An 18,136-nucleotide genomic window follows, 5' to 3' on the forward strand; every position below is an offset into this window, starting at 1 on the left:
TTTGAAGTCCTGTGTGTGTGGGGCTGAGAATTGACTACTGATTGTTCTGGTTTTGTCTGTGAAGAATATGGCAAAATCATCAGCTGTTATAGAAGTGGTGGGAAGTGGTGGAGGGGGACAGAGGAGAGAATTGAAAGTGTGTCTGGAGCGCTGTTGATCTTGTTGTGGAAGTATGAAGATTTGGCAGTATGGACTTCAGCAGAGAAAGATGAAAGCAAAGACTGATACATACTCAGGTCTGACGGATCTTTTGATTTGCACCATTTTCTCTCAGCTGCCCTGAGTTTGGTCCGATGTTCACGAAGAACATCGGATAACCAGGAGTTCGAGGGGGCAGCCCGTGCTGGCCTGGAGGAGAGAGGACAAATATCATCTAGACAAGAGGTTAAAGTAGAGCATAAAGTGTCAGTTGCTGCATTCACATCCAGAGATGAGAAATGGGTAGGTGAGGGAAGAGAGGAGGATACAACGGAGGAAAGATGGGAGGGGGAAAGGGCACGAAGAACATAACCAGGGGGTTATCCGATGTTAAATTTATCGTGACAAAACGTGGTTTGTAGAGTCGTTGGGCGACAGTTGTTTTCAGCTTGTGTAGTGTGTAACCCCCGGTTGTGGATCATTTACATAGAGTCACGAAGTGTGAACATCACAACGACTTCAAGACAGACAATCAAGTCATGTAGTCTGAACAGCACAGCGATCTGCCGACGTTTAAAGTCGTGTAGTGTGAACTTAGCCTTAAGCACTGTTTAATTTGTATCTTTGTTCTGTTTATTTATTTGTGCTTTTGCTTGTAATTTTTTCATTCGTTCTTTTTTACCAACTGTTCACTTGTCTTTAATGTTTGAGCTTTATGTTAGTCAAGTAGTTTTTGCTGTGGCATTGAAATTGGAATCGAGAATTGTACAATTTTACTGGTATTTAATATTTTGGTATCATATAAGCTTATTTATAAGAATTCAAGATAACAAGGGTCAAAAACAACTATAACAAGAACTATTTTATATTTTGTGAATAAAAAAATAAAAAAACTTTAGCGTTGAGCCCTAGTATATATATATATATATATATAATTTTGACCATTTAGATAAAATATATAATATACATTTAGATAATATTATTAAGATTGTATTTTACCTACTCATATTATTGAGAATAAAATAAAAAATATTGTAAAAAGTAAAGCAATTAGTAAAAAATTGACAAAATATTTAGTTTAAATTTTATATTTACAACTAGTGTGTATGTTTATACATATAAAAACGCTGAATCTTGTGTTGTAATGACTGACTTTCTTGTTTAGATGTTTCTTCTTGGATGTGCTCTGTGGAATCCCTCTCTAGCACCTCTTGCTGGTGGACTAAATGTAACAATCCCTGCAGCTGCTCACTCATTACATCCATGAGAGCCTGGGACACTTCCAATGGCAAGGCATCTTCACAGGAACTGGAGAAACACATACAAACAACACACAGTTTTATTTAACTACAGCTGTACAACCTTGATTGTCTGCAGCCAGGTACTGTTGCTCTTATTGGCAGAGGGGATGTTTGTTGATACCAAAACATCCATATGAAATGAAAAGTTTTGGAGTTTCTTTAATATGCAAAACTGTTTCATCAAATCAAAATTATGATGTAGCAAGAAGAATGCTTTGAACGTGATTATCTAAGGCATCAGTTTTCAAAATGTGAGGTTTTCAGAGCATATCATGGGAGGCGTTCTCTCGTTCGGTATTTAATTATCAAGTTTATAATCTCACCTGGCCGCTATGGCAAATATCTGCAGGAGTCTGGCAGCGGCCAGCTTCACCGCCCCACCGAGCTGCATGTGACCGGACATGGAGGCGGCCAGCCAGCGCTGGTTCACCAGCACACAGGATAAAAACGCTGAATCTTGTGTTGTAATGACTGACTTTCTTGTTTAGATGTTTCTTCTTGGATGTGCTCTGTGGAATCCCTCTCTAGCACCTCTTGCTGGTGGACTAAATGTAACAATCCCTGCAGCTGCTCACTCATTACATCCATGAGAGCCTGGGACACTTCCAATGGCAAGGCATCTTCACAGGAACTGGAGAAACACATACAAACAACACACAGTTTTATTTAACTGCAGCTGTACAACCTTGATTGTCTGCAGCCAGGTACTGTTGCTCTTATTGGCAGAGGGGATGTTTGTTGATACCAAAACATCCATATGAAATGAAAAGTTTTGGAGTTTCTTTAATATGCAAAACTGTTACATCAAATCAAAATTATGATGTAGCAAGAAGAATGCTTTGAACGTGATTATCTAAGGCATCAGTTTTCAAAATGTGAGGTTTTCAGAGCATATCATGGGAGGCGTTCTCTCGTTCGGTATTTAATTATCAAGTTTATAATCTCACCTGGCCGCTATGGCAAATATCTGCAGGAGTCTGGCAGCGGCCAGCTTCACCGCCCCACCGAGCTGCATGTGACCGGACATGGAGGCGGCCAGCCAGCGCTGGTTCACCAGCACACAGGCGTTATCAGTCAGTGTGGACAAGATCTCCAGGATGCCACATTTAATAATCACCACGAGATCCACCGGCTGATAGTGGAAGTTCAGAGTGAAGACTGTAGCTAACAGCAGGTGCTGATAAGAGCCTGAAATGAGACAAATCTATGTTAATCCACTCCTTAATTAAACTGGCATATTATTAGAGTACTTGGACTCTGCCAAGCTATAAAATACAGTCAAACTAAATTTGAACCACAAAGCAATATCACAAATGAATGTCTATTTGAATCAGTGGGTAATAGTAACGCTACAAAAAATCTGTTTAAAATTGTAAAAATAAATAAATAAAATACACATCCCTATTATTACCATTTCCCCTTGTTTATCCAACTAAGATATGAAAAGTGCATGTGCATAGTAGAGTAGGTACCGTATAAATTGTTTATTATTTTTAGTAACATTAAGATGCATTGTAAAGTACAAAATGTTTTTTTTTTACCTGGTTTATATTATCTACTCATTATTAATAAAAATAAAATAATAATAAATAAAAATAAAGTAAAATTAAATTAGTAAAATATTTAGTTTAAATGTAAATGTAAATGTAAGTACCATTTACATCATTTTTATTACGCATTTACATGATTAATATGAAAAGTAATTAAAAAAATAAGTATATAAACCTAAAAATTACCCCAAAAAAACATCTATTAAAAAAAATAAAAAGAAGTTTAATTGGTTTATACATTTTTTTTTTTGCATTTAGACAAATGCTATATGCAGTAGTAAGAAGCGTTACCCACCAGCCTGTTCTCTCTCTAATGCCACCTTCTGTCTAAGCACACGCACCAGTTGCTGGTACAGTGTGTGAGCCGCAGACTGTAACTCCCTCTGAACACTGATAGGAGCCGACTGAGTCCCAGCCTAGACACAAATTCAACATTTCAAGCATACTTCAAAAGAATATAGGCTTAACCTATAAGGGTGATGTTCAAGTCAAGATACAAAAAATAAAATTTCTTAGCATAACACAAGAACACCAAAAAAAAAATTCATGCATATGTTGGAAAAATCTGTGGTTTGTTTTTGAGGAAATGTAATTTTCAGCGTGTCTTACGGTGTAATGGTGAATCTTGTTGTTAGGTGCTGCTAGACTGCCGGTGATCGGGGCACCCAGACCAAAGCAGCCAGAGAGGAACTGCAGCTGCACTGACTGCAGGAGGCCTGGAAAACGAGGAGGCACCAGAGAGCTGACGTTCTTTTCCTCCATCTCTGACAGAAAGGAGGAAATCTGACACAAGGCCTCCAAACGCACCTGGATGAAGGGGATGAAAACAATTGTAATGTCTCTACATCTTTATTAGTACTATGTGAAAACATTACACATTTAATATAGCCTGCTTATTTATTAGTTGTTTAGTTATTGAAACTAAAATGGATCTGCAATGGATTTCCCACCTGAGCTCTTTGGTGTTACTGTGCCATGGCTACGGTGATGGCTTTGGGATCCACATGTGCAACTCCATCTTTGTCCATCAGAGAAGAGGTTCGGTGGAGGCTCCCACAAAGGAAATGGAAGACCTGGCCCAGGACGGGTGTGCCACCTCCACCTGGGCACAGTACGGTAGTGGGACTGATGCACTGCCGCAGACGCTCCCAGGCATCTTTCATGATGCCCAAAGAACAGAGAGGAAGGCCTAGCAAGAAACAAGACTGATTAGCACAGAGATGTGATTGTTAAGCTAACTAAAACTGATTATTCTAGTTTATGTAATAGAAGAGATAGAGAAAGACAATGCGAGATATCAGACATGCAAGATCAGATTAGATGTTTGGGATCAGACGTGTGATATATACGGTAAGACTTCAGAAATCAGATCAGACATGAGATATCACATGAGATTAGGCAAGCAAGATATCAAGCAGCTGTGAGATCAGACATGAGAGAGATCAGATATGTGAGATCAGACAGGTGAAAATCAGACGTGAGATATCAGAAATGAGAGATCGTACATCACATCAGATGTCAAAGATCAGACCTTTAAAAGATCAAAAATGTAACAAAGCTAATATGTGTGAGATCAGATATGCAAGATCAGATGTGAGAAATCATACATATGAGATTTGATACGTCAGAGATCAGTAAGGGTAGATGAGACATGTGAGAGGAAACACATGAGAAGTTAGAAACGGAAGATCAGACACTGGATATCAGACATGAAAAATCTGAACTGTGCTGAACCGTGAGATCAGACAAGTAAAAAAATATAAGACGTGAGATCAGATGCATATATTTTATGCGAGATCAGATATGTGAGAGATCAATTATGTTAGATGATACATGTGAGATGACACATTAGAAATCAGAAACGTGAGATCAGACATTTGATATCAGACATGAAATATCAGACAGGTTAAAGATGAAAGATGCAACGAATCCAGTATGCGTAAAATCTGGTATGTTAGATATCTGAGATCAGATGTGAGAAATCATACATGTGAGATCAGATATGTTAGATATATGCAAGATGAGACACATGAGAAATTAGAAACAAAAGATGAGTGAGATCAGACAGGTGACATCAGTCATGTTAGGGATGAAACATGCAATAGATCCAGTATGTGTGAGATCGGACACATGAGATCAGATACATAATAAAGTAATATGCTATTTCATATGCCCCTTACCAATTTTATTCTTGAATGTCCCTGAGGAGCTTTTAGACTCATCTGGTGTCTTTAACAGAAAGACAAAACAGATTACAAATGACAAAATCAAACAACAAGACCCAAACGAGAGATTAATTTAATTGATATTAAACTGGGGGGAAACATGAGAAACATAAATACCTCCCTCTCACTGAAACTTCTCTCAGAAGAGGACTGTATATCCATCTTTGTTCCTAAAGCCTCATTGTAGGGTGGAGATCTATGTAGTGAGAGATATTTATCACCTTCAGATTTTTTCACACTCGCACATGCAAATGTTTTGTAATTGCACGCAACACAAACCTGGCCAAGCTGCTCTCAGTAGGTGTCTGTGACAACACACTCTCCTCCTGCCAAGCAGCTCGGACCCCCAGCAACAGGAAGAGGCAGCGTGAAACCAGCAGGTGGCAGGCTGCTGGGAAGGGCAGGCCCTGGTCAGTGGTGCTGTGGTGGTCCCAGGGCCGCTGAGGGGGCTCCCTGTCTGGCGTCCCAGGGCTCTCAGTGCTGCTGGGCAATGTGCTGGTGCCAGACGACTCGTACACAGTCTCGTTCTGTTGGAGCTGCATGGCCTCACGGGTGGCCAGGAAACACTGCAGCACCTCTGCAAGGAGGAGGACATACACAAATAGTTCACAATTACACAACACCAAAGGGAGTGTCTTTTAAAGCCAATAATATCACATTAATCCCAAACATGATCCTGGTTATTACTGTTAATGAAAACTAAAACCATAAAAACAGTTTCATTACTTTAAATAAAATGTTAAAATAATAAATTTAAAAAAACTTAAAATTGAGAAATGTTGCCTTGGCAAAATAAGTTTAAGTACTAAAATAACTCAAATTAAATAAACTATAAAAACTAAAACTACTACATACTTTTAAAAAACAAAACAAAAGAAATTAAATTAAAACACAAAATATAAAATTAAAATCTAATTCAAAATATTAACAAAACCCATAATAATATATCAGTGATTTTAAAATATCACTGACCATGATCTATTGATAACATACAATCTTAAATGTTTATATATAAGAAAATAGGTGTCTCAAGATGTCTATTTAAAAGTTGAATTATTTAGAGCGGTGACAAAACAGCAAAGACATCAGCAAAAAACATCCTGTGTGACAATGTTTATACATATATTGTAATACAAGTGAAGAGTAAGTGAATGAATCAACTGAAGGATATATATGACTAAGTATTAAATCCCAAAACTGTGGCTGAAAAAAGGTGGGTTAAACACCACAACACTAAGACTGTTGAACAGACCTCATTCTGAGACAAAGAATCCTTTATACTTTGGTATATCGTTCAACAGAAGCACACACTCGCTCTGTGAGGGAAGAACACAGAAAGCAGCATGTTTACCCGGCAGGTACATACTGCTGATGCTGGGCGTCTCCTCCTCTAAGGGATCGTCCTGGTTGTGTTCAGCAGCATGTGGTGTCTGGCTGCTGGGATCTGTGTCTCTTCCGGTCTGCTCTCCTGAGCTGCCCACTTCCTGCCTCTCCTCACTGGGGCTCTGAGAGCCCAATGAAGCCTGGACAGGACGAAACATTATTTTACGAAAATGTTACTTTGTCCCTGGTTACAGTACATCAGCATAAAGAAATTGTTTCAGAAGTAGGGGAGGTTATTTTATTATATTATTATATTATGTTTTATTACACTTCATTTCGTCTTTAAGTGTAGCAAAAATTAGTGACTAACTTCCCAGGTTCATTAGCGCGTTTCTAAAGAAGTGCATTAGATACAGGCCATAATGGAGTAAATAAAGCAAGGAGTCTCTTATGCTCACCAAGGCTACATTTTTTTCAATCAAAAATACAGTAAAAACAGTAATATTGTGAAAGATTATTACTAGAGCCCGACCGATATATCGTTTTGCCAATATTATCGGCCGATTTGAGCCTGTCACCGATATATCATATCGGCGAATATGCCGCCGATATGAAAATTTCTTTTACAGAACATATAACACAGATAAAATGCTTGAAATGGTGTAATTACTTAGTTTGTCCAGCAGAGCGCAGGCCATTGTTTGCTACTGGCGACCTGGATGAAACGCTTTAAAGCTTATGTCTATGGAAAACCATTGAAACTTTGAACGGCCATATCTCCGTAACGGCGCGGCGAATCCGCACCAAATTCGGGGGATCCCTTCAGCTCGAGGAACCTTCTCGAACGCGAATCGAGTGTCCGTCTAGAGGCCCGCTTTCGAATGAGACCACCCCCACGTCGATAGCCCCCGGGTTTTTGGGAGTTACAGGTGGTTAAATTCGCGGTCCGGCACCGACCGATCAAGCGATCCCGGGGGGCTACCGCCGCACAGAGGGTGGCGTTTGAGAGGGCTCCTTTATTTTGTATTTATTTACAGAGGTATATTATGTCACACTTTTATTACCATTTAAAATAACTGCTATCTATTTAAATATATTTTAAAATGTAATTTATCCGTGATGACAAAGCTGACTTTTCAGCAGCTATTATTTCAGTCTTCAGTGTCATCCTTTAAATAGAGCATATATTTATTAGTTTATATGACTGTTGATGTGTTTTACCTGTTTGGTGGTAGTTGTTGTTTGGACGCTGGTTGTGTTTCCTATGCTCTCTTTATAGGACAGCAGAGTGCTGCGGATTTTATACACCACCTGATATATTTCAATCAGCACCTCACAGGGCTCATATCTGCAGTCAAACAAACACACACACACACACACACACACACACACACACACACACACACACAGACGTACGCACATTAATGGACTGTTTAAACTATTGGTTCATCCCAGCTGCTGCTGCAGAAGGTTGATCTGGATATTCATGACTGTCAATTCATATTCACTGAACTCTCACTCTCACACATGAGCCTTTATGGCTGAGGAATTTATCATGTGCGATTTCTCACAGCACAGAGAGAGACAGGCACTGACACTTTAATATACACATATAGAATCATTCTTTAAATAGAGCATATATTCATTAAATCTGGGTCAACTAATTAAAGAGTTCATTACACTATGACAGAAGGGAGACGTGGGAAGACAAAGGTGTTCAAGAGAGCTAGGTAAAAAGAGAGAATGCGGGTGAGGTGTGGATCTCACTCACTTATCCTGCCAGTAGGCTTCATTAAGGCCGGCATGTTTGAGTAGAGCGGCCAAACTACAGCGACACGCCATCTCTAACACAGAGTCTCCCACTGATCCACTATTGTCCCAGTCTGCATAAAAACACACAAGTGAAGGTCAATATTTAGACAGGTACATGATAACAGAGATTATGATGTTGCTTTCTGCAATACTTGATTGGTTTTCCATTTTCGTGGAGTAAGTAAATGTAAACTGTTTACACAGCTTTTTAAAAATGGCGGGTGCGGTGATTCATATGGCATGCATTCGGCCAATCAACACTGATATATGTCACTGGTAGTTCCTATTGTGCTAGGTTACATTCTACTCTGAAGTAGGAGCTAATTTAGTCCGCCCAAAAGGCTTACAATAACTGAAATCGTTCCCAGTTCCTGTGTATAGTTCCCAGGCATAGATATGTATAGGTAGATACACATTCCAGCCACGAATGAGGCATCTATGTATTTATATCAATGGTTATACGAAGGAACTATGAAAACGTTCCTCTGGTGCAAAAGCCACTTTTGTAAGTGTTCGGTGCCACTAGTGGTACAGAAATGTAAAAAAAAAGAGTATGTAAATAAATGTCTTGAAATATTTTTTATCTTCTTTTCATATTCTATACACTGCCAAAAACCTGCCTCCCTCTTACCTTGACTCTCCGCAAACTCCCTCATTTTCCTCCAGAGGGCGCTGGCAGGTTCTCGTGGGGAGCCAAGAGCGAGTTCCACTAGCATTGTGTTATCTTCTGACAGCCGCAGCTCGGCTAGCCTCACGTCTCCGCAACCCATGAACACAGCCTCAGTCAGCCAACCCATTGCCCAGTCTATAGGACAACACAGATGAGTATTTATGTGAGTGTTCACACCACACAACATAAACAATAAGCTGCTGCCTCCTGGTGGCAAGTCATTACCCAGTTGTTCAAAGTCTATCTCCAGCCCGTTTCTCAGGAGTGGGTTACACAGCCAGAACTCTGCTGTCTTCTCCTGGATGGAAGGGGGTGGGCCCTGCAGCATACCTCCCAGGCATCGACCAATGGCAAGAGCCACAGACCTCTCCAGGTCTAGTAGCCATGCCCAGTCTTCTGACTCTGACGCTGTGATTGGCTCAGAGGTTTCAGATGCTTCTGCAACAGGAAGTAAGTACTGTGTGTCCATCTCTGAATTTCTTAACAGCGTGTCACACTGATGATCTGTCATTTGTTATTGAATAAGTTGTTTTTGAATCGTTCGGATGTCAAACAATGTATTAAGGTATCCTGAACGTTTTCCGAGAATGAAATGTATAATTCTGGTCCTCACCCTGTGAGGTTCCTTCCAGCTCCATGTCTTCCAGGTGCGCAGTGTTGGGCAGATAACAGTTGAGCTCGTTGAGATGTTCAAGCAGAGTGAGTAGGTGAGGAAGGAGGGGTCTGACCACAGCCAATGGCAACAGGAGCAGAGAGTACATCACCTGACACAGAAGACTGCCCGCCACCGAAACAAACAGCACAGCTACAAAGAAACACACATATAACTCAATACTTGGTCTGGTTGGATCATGGGATGGCTACCATGGATGGAGGAACGGATGGCAAGATAAATGGAGGAATAACAGATGGATAGATGGATGGCTACATAAACAGATGAAGGGATGGATGGACGGACGGATGAGATGGGTGGATAAATGGATGGATGGCTACATAAGCCAAAGCAGGGGTGGAAAGAGAGAAGGATGGACTAATGGATGGATGGATGAATGGGAAACTACATAAATGGATGGAGGGGAAGGATGAACAGAAGGCTGGATGGGTGGATGGCTACATAAATAGATGGGAGGATGGAGGGGTGGATAATTGGATTGACTGTTTATGAATGGCTACATGGATGGATGGAAGATTGATGGATGGGGATGGATGGAGAAGCAGATGGATTGATGGATAAATGGATGGATGGTTAGATAAATAAACAGAGATAGAGATGGGTGGATGGCTGGCTACATAAACAGATGAAGAGATGGATGGATGGCTACATAAATGGAGGAATGGATGAATAGACTAACTGATTATGAATGGCTACATGGAAGGATGGATGGATGGACTAATGGATTAATAGATGGCTACAAATGGCTACATATATAGACAAAGGGATGGATGGATAAACACACAAAGAGATAGATGGATGGATGAATGGATGAAAGGAAGGGTACTTTACTGAATTAAAGGATAGGTGGATGGATGGATCAACAAATATACAGAAAATCGATTACTCCATAAATGGATAGATGGATGGATGGACGAATGGTTGCATGGACAGAAGGATGAATGGACACATGGATGCCTACATACATATGAACTGCTACTCTAGATGGATGGATGAATGAATGAAGGGAGTAACAGACAGATGGCTAGATGCATAGATGGTTAGATGGACAGATGAATGGCGCATAATGTGTGTTCTTACTGTGTAGTTTCTTGATGACGTGTTTGTCCAGTGTGCTCTCCTCCAGAAGGATGGTGGATCTCCTGAAGGTTTCGGCTGCATAAGGCAGCAGCAGGCACAGGTGCTTATGGAGCAGCACGACGCTACTGTCATCCTACACAACACACAAAATCTATTCTTTAAAAACGCTTATTATGCAGACCGCCTCCACCTCTGGGTTCTGGAACAAGAATTAAGAATCTTTGACTAAACATGCTCACACAACAGTATTTCATTTCTTAAAACTACAATCCATAACCACCGCAATGGCAGGAGCTATCACATGGAGTGGGTTTTAACAGGAAATGTGTCACTGTTGTACCTCAGCGCCTGTGTGGATGTAGCAGTGGGCCAGCAGGTGTCTGTGAAGGGCTGACAACAGGTGGTGGAAGTGTGATGGAGCCTCTGTCTGTTTCTGGGACTGACTGAACCGCTGTTTATCGCTGTTCTTCTCCAGTTCACCAAACGCACGCTCCTGAATGAACAAACAGCATTCAAAAGGGAACAGAGTTAACAGAAAGGAGAACATATTACGATTTGTGTTTTGATTTTTAAAAGTTTCCTCAAAATATATCACACATTAAATCCCTTTTATAATTGTATATATTTTAATTGTAATTTTATATAATTAAATATATATCAAAACATCTCAGTTTGGACTGGTTGTTCCTACAAGCAACTCCTGTGTAGGAAGTGGGCAGAGAGGATCAGAGACAGGTTTAAATATTTGCATATATAAATTATTATTTTAAATGATTATTATATACTGGGGTAAGTAAGGTTTTTTTAAATCAACACTTTTATTCAGCAAAAGGGACTGTAAAAACATTTATAATGTTACAAAATATTTCTATTTCAAATAAATGCTGTTATTTTAAAATGTAAACCTATACATAAAAGAATCATAAAAAAGTAACATGGTTTCCACAAAAAAAAAAGTTTTCATGTTTGCAACACTGATAATGTTTCTTGAGCACCAAATCAGCATATTAGAATGATTTCTAAACGATCACACTAAAGACTGGAGTAATGGCTACTGAAAATTCAGCTTTGCCATCACAGGAACAAAATATATAAAAAAAATATTTAAACAGAAAAAAGTCATTTTAAATTGTAATAATATTTCACAATATTACGGTTTTTAATTTTTTTTACTGTATTTTTGATCAAATAAATGCAGCCTTGGTCAGCATAAGATACATCCATTAAAAAACATAAAAAAACAGCAGTGTATATTATAAAGTAATTTTAAAAATAAAGTATCATATATATATATATACAATATATATATATATATATATATATATATATATATATATATATATATATATATGTATGTATGTATGTATATTTAATCAATTATAAATGATTTAATATTATATTTTTTATATATTTGTTCTTAATTATATATTCAAAATTTTTTGTAATCAGCAAAATTAATAAAAGAGGGAAGAACAAAATCGAAAGGTTTCCAAAAGAGGTCCAAGATTTTTGTAATTTAGATTGGGGTCCAATGCCAGATTTATGAACGCCAGTTTTAAAATGCCAGTTTCCTTTCCTAAAGCAGAACAGGAAAAACTTGGAATGAAGAAGTATTTGAGAAAGGCAGAAATTAATATGCTTATTAAAATTCAAATCAACTGAGGCTTGAAAATGGAAAACATCTTTTGTGTCTGTCAATCTGACAACTGTTGAACCAGTGGACTGACCGTATAGAAGCCAATGCTGAGCAGCAAGGTCTTCAGGAGCACTTCAGCCAGGTGGAGATGGTCTGGAGCTTCTGAGCCTGAGCTAACACTTCCTGTGGGGCGGTCAGGGGTGGGCGGCAGTGCCAGACCTGCACTCAACTCCCCAGGTGAGCTGTATCCCAGCAGGGATGCCACATGACTCTGTTCCTGCAGGCTGTTCAGCACCATGTCCAGCTGTAGACGCTGTAATAGTAATATCACCGAATCATTAGTGGAGCGCAATGGAACAGCAGGGGTTTCAGCGGTTATCAAATATTGATATACGTGCCAGACTTGAATATTGTTGTGTTTGCGTACCTGTCCTTTAGAGAGGCTTTCCCAGCTCTCTGGACCCTGTGGTAACAGCGAGTGCAGCAGCTCCGTTCTCTCCCTGAGAGGAGGCAGCAACAGAGATGCTCCGATGGACAGCGTGCTCATTACCGCCTCAACGCACAAACAAAAATTAATTACTATGGTGTAGAAATGACTCATATGCTGGCATTCTGACATGATTCAGTTGAAAGAGTTACACTGAACTCTTGAAGGTTGTGAAAGTCATGTCTCCTTCAAACACCCTCAAAGAGAAAACAGAGCCAACAAATTCCATCCTCTTAAGAGTTTTTAACATGTGGGCAGAACTCCAGCAGCATATGCAAGCATTCTGTTTGGCTAAAGTTGTTTACTGTTTTGTACTGATGCCAGAAATGATAGATTGTACAGTTGCAGCTTTTGTTTTTTAAAGAATTTTGAACACACAAAAAAAAAATTTTGAGCATTAAAACAATTCTGTATAAAAACTCCCAGTGGATATAATACACATTTAAAATAAATAAATAATTCAATGTAATAAAAAAAAATTTTTTATTATGTTTAATAAAAGAGTCACAGTAGCTTTCACAATGGCTACAACTTCAGCTTCATGGCTACAATTTCTATGTGTATTTGCACCAGTTCCCCACAAAATAAGAGGTTTTCTCTTGAACGCAGTGCTCTTTATTCACAAATTATTTTTTTCCTTTTTTTATATATATTTTTTGTTATATACATTTCATTGTCATTAGTAAATTAAATAAGCAACTTGGATGAAAACACAGCTACTGACAAATAACATATGCCTTGCCAAGTATAATTTTCCAAAGAGCACCATAAATCACAAAACAAAACAGATATTCATATATGCATAACTGTTTAGCACATTCTGCGAGCTTTGTTTCTTCTAATCTGAATTTAAGGTAATAAATGACAAAGGTACATTACTTTTCAAAAGTTTGGTGTCGGTAAGATTTTTAAATGTTTTTGAAAGAAGCCTCTTATGCTCACCAAGGATGCATTTGTTTGAGCAAAAATACAGTAAAAATATTTTGGATTCTCTGATGAATAGAAAGTTCAAAACAACAGAATTGATTTGAAAGTGAAATCTTTTGTAAATTTGAATTGTCTTTACTGTCTCTTGATCAATTTAATGTTTCCTTACTGAATTGTAAATGTAAGTATATGCAAAAATTTCTGAATTTTGAAATAAACAGTAACTGTAAGTGATACTGATGTGGCATATAACATTTCAAAAAAAGAAAATGCATAACAAAAACACACTAAAGCCCACTGTTTCATAGCAGACCTGTTGTATGGAGTCAGGTACATTAGAGTCAATGAGTCTGAAGAGCAGGTTCCTGAGGGGCCGACCCTGAGCACCCAGCACTGTGGCACCCGTTCCCCCTGCATGGGCCAGCGACAGGTGGATGGATAACAGTTTCATACACAACAACAAAAACTGGTGATGTTCCCTGGAGAAGAAACAGAGAGGGCGAGAGTGAGAAGTTGAAGTCTAGAGTGAGATGAGAAGTATAGAGTGACCTTTACAGAGTGCCAGGCCATATGCTGCTCTGACCCCATCCCTGTGGGCATGGAGACGGTTATTGGCTAGTGCTAGTTACCCCTGTGGCTGTGTGTGTGTGTGTGTGTGTGTGTGTGTGTGTGGCATTCCAGCTATATGAGTGTCTGCAGCTGACATTGACATTGACACAGATAAACCAGAATTCTTGCTTGCCTATGCAAAACTCTCTGCCACAGTTCTCTGGTGTGCTAGGTGGTTGCTAGGGCATTGCTATGCAGTTGTTTAGCTGATATGGTGGTTGCTATGTAGTGACTTGAGAGAAAAATTAAAACCTGAAGTAGAAACTTGGAAGCTAGAGTTAGAGGTTCATAAGTATGAGCAATAGTAACCCCAATCATTAGAGGCACAAATAATAAAATAAAACAAAACAAAACAAAAAAAGTTATGGATGGGGATGTTCTCTTAAAACAAAGATTTTAAAAATAAAATATGATAATATATGCGGCGCAATGCAATGCAACACGTAAAAAGACAGTCATTATAATCAGTAAATATGTCCCAACTGGACGCAACAAATGCCTCATTTATAATGGGTTTTATTCGTTTTGTCTAGTCCTTAAACCTTAAACCGCATAAACACATTTCATTACACCAAATAATGTTCTTTTTAGCATCATCATATGACCCCTTTAAGGTATTCTGGAAGCTTCTACATAATGGGAACAAGACATTTGACACACTCTCTCTTTCGTTGGAGATACTGGGAACATTTACAGAATGAAATGTTCTGACCTCAAGGTCAACATACATCACTTACCATCTTGAGGCCTCAGCAGGAAAATTTCTGCGATATTATATAATCTGTATGACAGCTCTTTTGTAATCTCAAAGCTTGAAGTCGACAGATGTAAACTACTGACATCTGGCATTGCAAATGTCTATGAATCAGATTGGCATGTTTCAAGCATCCGTCCATAATATGAAATTATATTTCATTCTTCTTTTTATAAAGTATAACAAACATTTGCAATATTCTAATTTAAACAAAAAATAAAAAAATAAACTCAAAATAGAAAAAAAATTGAAAAATAAAAATAAAAAACGTAAATAAAATGTATTAAAATGAATAAATATTTTTAAATCTATCCATATCCACATACCTACCTATCAAAGAACGAGATTTGTTGCATGATTTGCTTTTAAAACAGCAATATCTGACACTCTGTGCCTCTATACATACATTAAACTGTACATATTTTCGATTAATGGTTTGTGGTTCAAATCACAATCCATCATTTGTAAATCTGGGTGGGTTGGTGCTGGGTTTTTACCTCTTAGAGGGGAAAGGTGCAGGTGGTGTGTCCCCACTGATACTATCGCAGTAACGCTCCAGGAAACTGCGGAGGTATGTAAACGTGCTCTCCTCGAGATCCACACAAAATGGCCTGTGCCAAGCCACCAGCTGTCTGCCAGGCGCACAAACACACATTGATAACTCACACTCAGTCCTGTCAGGAAAACAATGGAACTGAATAGCTGTGAATAATGGAAAATTAAAAATGTGAATGTATTAATACATTAGCGGTGAAACTCACGCCAGGTTTTTGATTACGTTTTTGATTTGTGAAAATGAGAAAGGTGCCGTTTCCCGTAGGCTCAAACTCATTTAAGGATAAACTGCTTTTGGTTAGGGTTTAGATCAGGAAGAGACATTGCTTATCCATAAGCAATGAGATGCATGAAATACCGAACATGCATTGTGGAAAAGCAATCAAATCCTGTGCCAAGCCACCAGCTGTCTGCCAGGCGCACAAACACACATTGATAACTCACACTCAGTCCTGTCAGGAAAACAATGGAACTGAATAGCTGTGAATAATGGAAAATGAAAAATGTGAATGTATTAATACATTAGCGGTGAAACTCACGCCAGGTTTTTGATTACGTTTTTGATTTGTGAAAATGAGAAAGGTGCCGTTTCCCGTAGGGTTTAGATCAGGAAGAGACATTGCTTATCCATAAGCAATGAGATGCATGAAATACCGAACATGCATTGTGGAAAAGCAATCAAATCTCAACTAATGAAATACAGCTTCCTCTTTCTACTCACCTGTCTGTAGGAACCGCTGTCCAGGCCAGGCTGTGGGACGTGCCTGCAGTAATCTGCTGTATTGACACCCCTTCTAAACCAATCACTTTCTTGGGTTTGGTGACTGGTGTTGAGGTATGGCCCTGCCCACACTGCCCCATGGCATTGTTGCCCCAAGCAAATACTTCATTTTCTACAACACAAACCAATGAAATGACTCAAGCATTTTCTTAAAGAAAAAATTCATCAATCTGAGAATTTAATTTCAGTGAAAAACGACTTTTTCTCACACAAAGCTAGCATATGGCTTCAGAAAATTTGGAATATAGCACACAAGTTGTATAGACTATTTTTATGAAATCTTTTTCACACTTAAAAGTATCAGTTCCCATTTACTGTATCATCAAAACCTTTTTTAGAGGTTTGGAATTACATGAAGGGGAGTAAATAATGAAATTTAAAAAAAAAAAAAGTTAAATATTCCTTTAATCCTCAACAGTGTTACTGCAAACTAATGCTAAAAAAACAACTAATTAATGTAACTTAATGAAGCATCAATCTGAGAATTTAATTTCAGTGAAAAACGACTTTTTCTCACACAAAGCTAGCATATGGCTTCAGAAAATTTGGAATATAGCACACAAGTTGTATAGACTATTTTTATGAAATCTTTTTCACACTTAAAAGTATCAGTTCCCATTTACTGTATCATCAAAACCTTTTTTAGAGGTTTGGAATTACATGAAGGGGAGTAAATAATGAAATTTAAAAAAAAAAAAAGTTAAATATTCCTTTAATCCTCAACAGTGTTACTGCAAACTAATGCTAAAAAAACAACTAATTAATGTAACTAACTGAAACTAATTTAAATAAATCTGAAATAAAAAATATAGACATATTGCCTTGGCAACTAAATGAAATAAGTTTAAGTACTTAAAAACTACTAAAACTGAAATAAAAATCAAATAAAGCTACATAAAAAAATACTTAAAAAAACAAACCTAATAAAAATTACAAAATCACAGTAAGATTCCTAAAACTTTAACATTCAAAAATAAATATACAAAATAAATATAATAATATGATATAAATATAAAAAAAATAAATAAAATAACTGCATTGATCAACAATTAATTTTTATACAATTTTCTATAAAATTTCTATAAAATTAAGTTCTATAAAGCAATTAAAAAGTTATATTAAATTAAATTTAATTTTTAAAAAAAAAAAAAAGTTAAATATTCCTTTAATCCTCAACAGTGTTACTGCAAACTAATGCTAAAAAAACAACTAATTAATGTAACTAACTGAAACTAATTTAAATAAATCTGAAATAAAAAAATATAGACATATTGCCTTGGCAACTAAATGAAATAAGTTTAAGTACTTAAAAACTACTAAAACTGAAATAAAAATCAAATAAAGCTACATAAAAAAATACTTAAAAAAACAAACCTAATAAAAATTACAAAATCACAGTAAGATTCCTAAAACTTTAACATTCAAAAATAAATATACAAAATAAATATAATAATATGATATAAATATAAAAAAAATAAATAAAATAACTGCATTGATCAACAATTAATTTTTATACAATTTTCTATAAAATTTCTATAAAATTAAGTTCTATAAAGCAATTAAAAAGTTATATTAAATTAAATTTAATTTAAAACGCAGTTTAAATATCAAACTC

General features: G+C 37.5%; 1 protein-coding gene across 1 annotated transcript in view; it reads right to left on the reverse strand.

The window, feature by feature from the left end:
* The window catches only part of LOC107584638 (probable E3 ubiquitin-protein ligase HERC1), a 70,657-nt gene that overhangs the window by 43,157 nt on the left and 9,364 nt on the right, over nucleotides 1–18,136 (reverse strand). The window contains exons 9-31 of the mRNA XM_016271348.1: nucleotides 16,462–16,633; nucleotides 15,683–15,817; nucleotides 14,136–14,301; nucleotides 12,836–12,961; nucleotides 12,500–12,721; nucleotides 11,113–11,265; nucleotides 10,773–10,905; nucleotides 9,633–9,824; nucleotides 9,245–9,457; nucleotides 8,981–9,154; nucleotides 8,309–8,420; nucleotides 7,759–7,885; nucleotides 6,566–6,737; nucleotides 5,494–5,791; nucleotides 5,332–5,410; nucleotides 5,170–5,218; nucleotides 3,959–4,178; nucleotides 3,599–3,836; nucleotides 3,285–3,405; nucleotides 2,387–2,627; nucleotides 2,015–2,070; nucleotides 1,763–1,889; nucleotides 1,292–1,446 (exon numbers count right to left, since the gene is read on the reverse strand). Coding sequence (XP_016126834.1) covers nucleotides 1,292–1,446; nucleotides 1,763–1,889; nucleotides 2,015–2,070; nucleotides 2,387–2,627; nucleotides 3,285–3,405; nucleotides 3,599–3,836; nucleotides 3,959–4,178; nucleotides 5,170–5,218; nucleotides 5,332–5,410; nucleotides 5,494–5,791; nucleotides 6,566–6,737; nucleotides 7,759–7,885; nucleotides 8,309–8,420; nucleotides 8,981–9,154; nucleotides 9,245–9,457; nucleotides 9,633–9,824; nucleotides 10,773–10,905; nucleotides 11,113–11,265; nucleotides 12,500–12,721; nucleotides 12,836–12,961; nucleotides 14,136–14,301; nucleotides 15,683–15,817; nucleotides 16,462–16,633 — 3,681 coding nt within the window. The remainder of the gene's footprint in view (nucleotides 1–1,291; nucleotides 1,447–1,762; nucleotides 1,890–2,014; nucleotides 2,071–2,386; nucleotides 2,628–3,284; nucleotides 3,406–3,598; nucleotides 3,837–3,958; nucleotides 4,179–5,169; nucleotides 5,219–5,331; nucleotides 5,411–5,493; nucleotides 5,792–6,565; nucleotides 6,738–7,758; nucleotides 7,886–8,308; nucleotides 8,421–8,980; nucleotides 9,155–9,244; nucleotides 9,458–9,632; nucleotides 9,825–10,772; nucleotides 10,906–11,112; nucleotides 11,266–12,499; nucleotides 12,722–12,835; nucleotides 12,962–14,135; nucleotides 14,302–15,682; nucleotides 15,818–16,461; nucleotides 16,634–18,136) is intronic.

The sequence above is a fragment of the Sinocyclocheilus grahami genome, unplaced genomic scaffold (assembly GCF_001515645.1).
Source record: "Sinocyclocheilus grahami isolate Dianchi unplaced genomic scaffold, SAMN03320097.WGS_v1.1 scaffold61.1, whole genome shotgun sequence".
Lineage (NCBI taxonomy): Eukaryota > Metazoa > Chordata > Actinopteri > Cypriniformes > Cyprinidae > Sinocyclocheilus > Sinocyclocheilus grahami.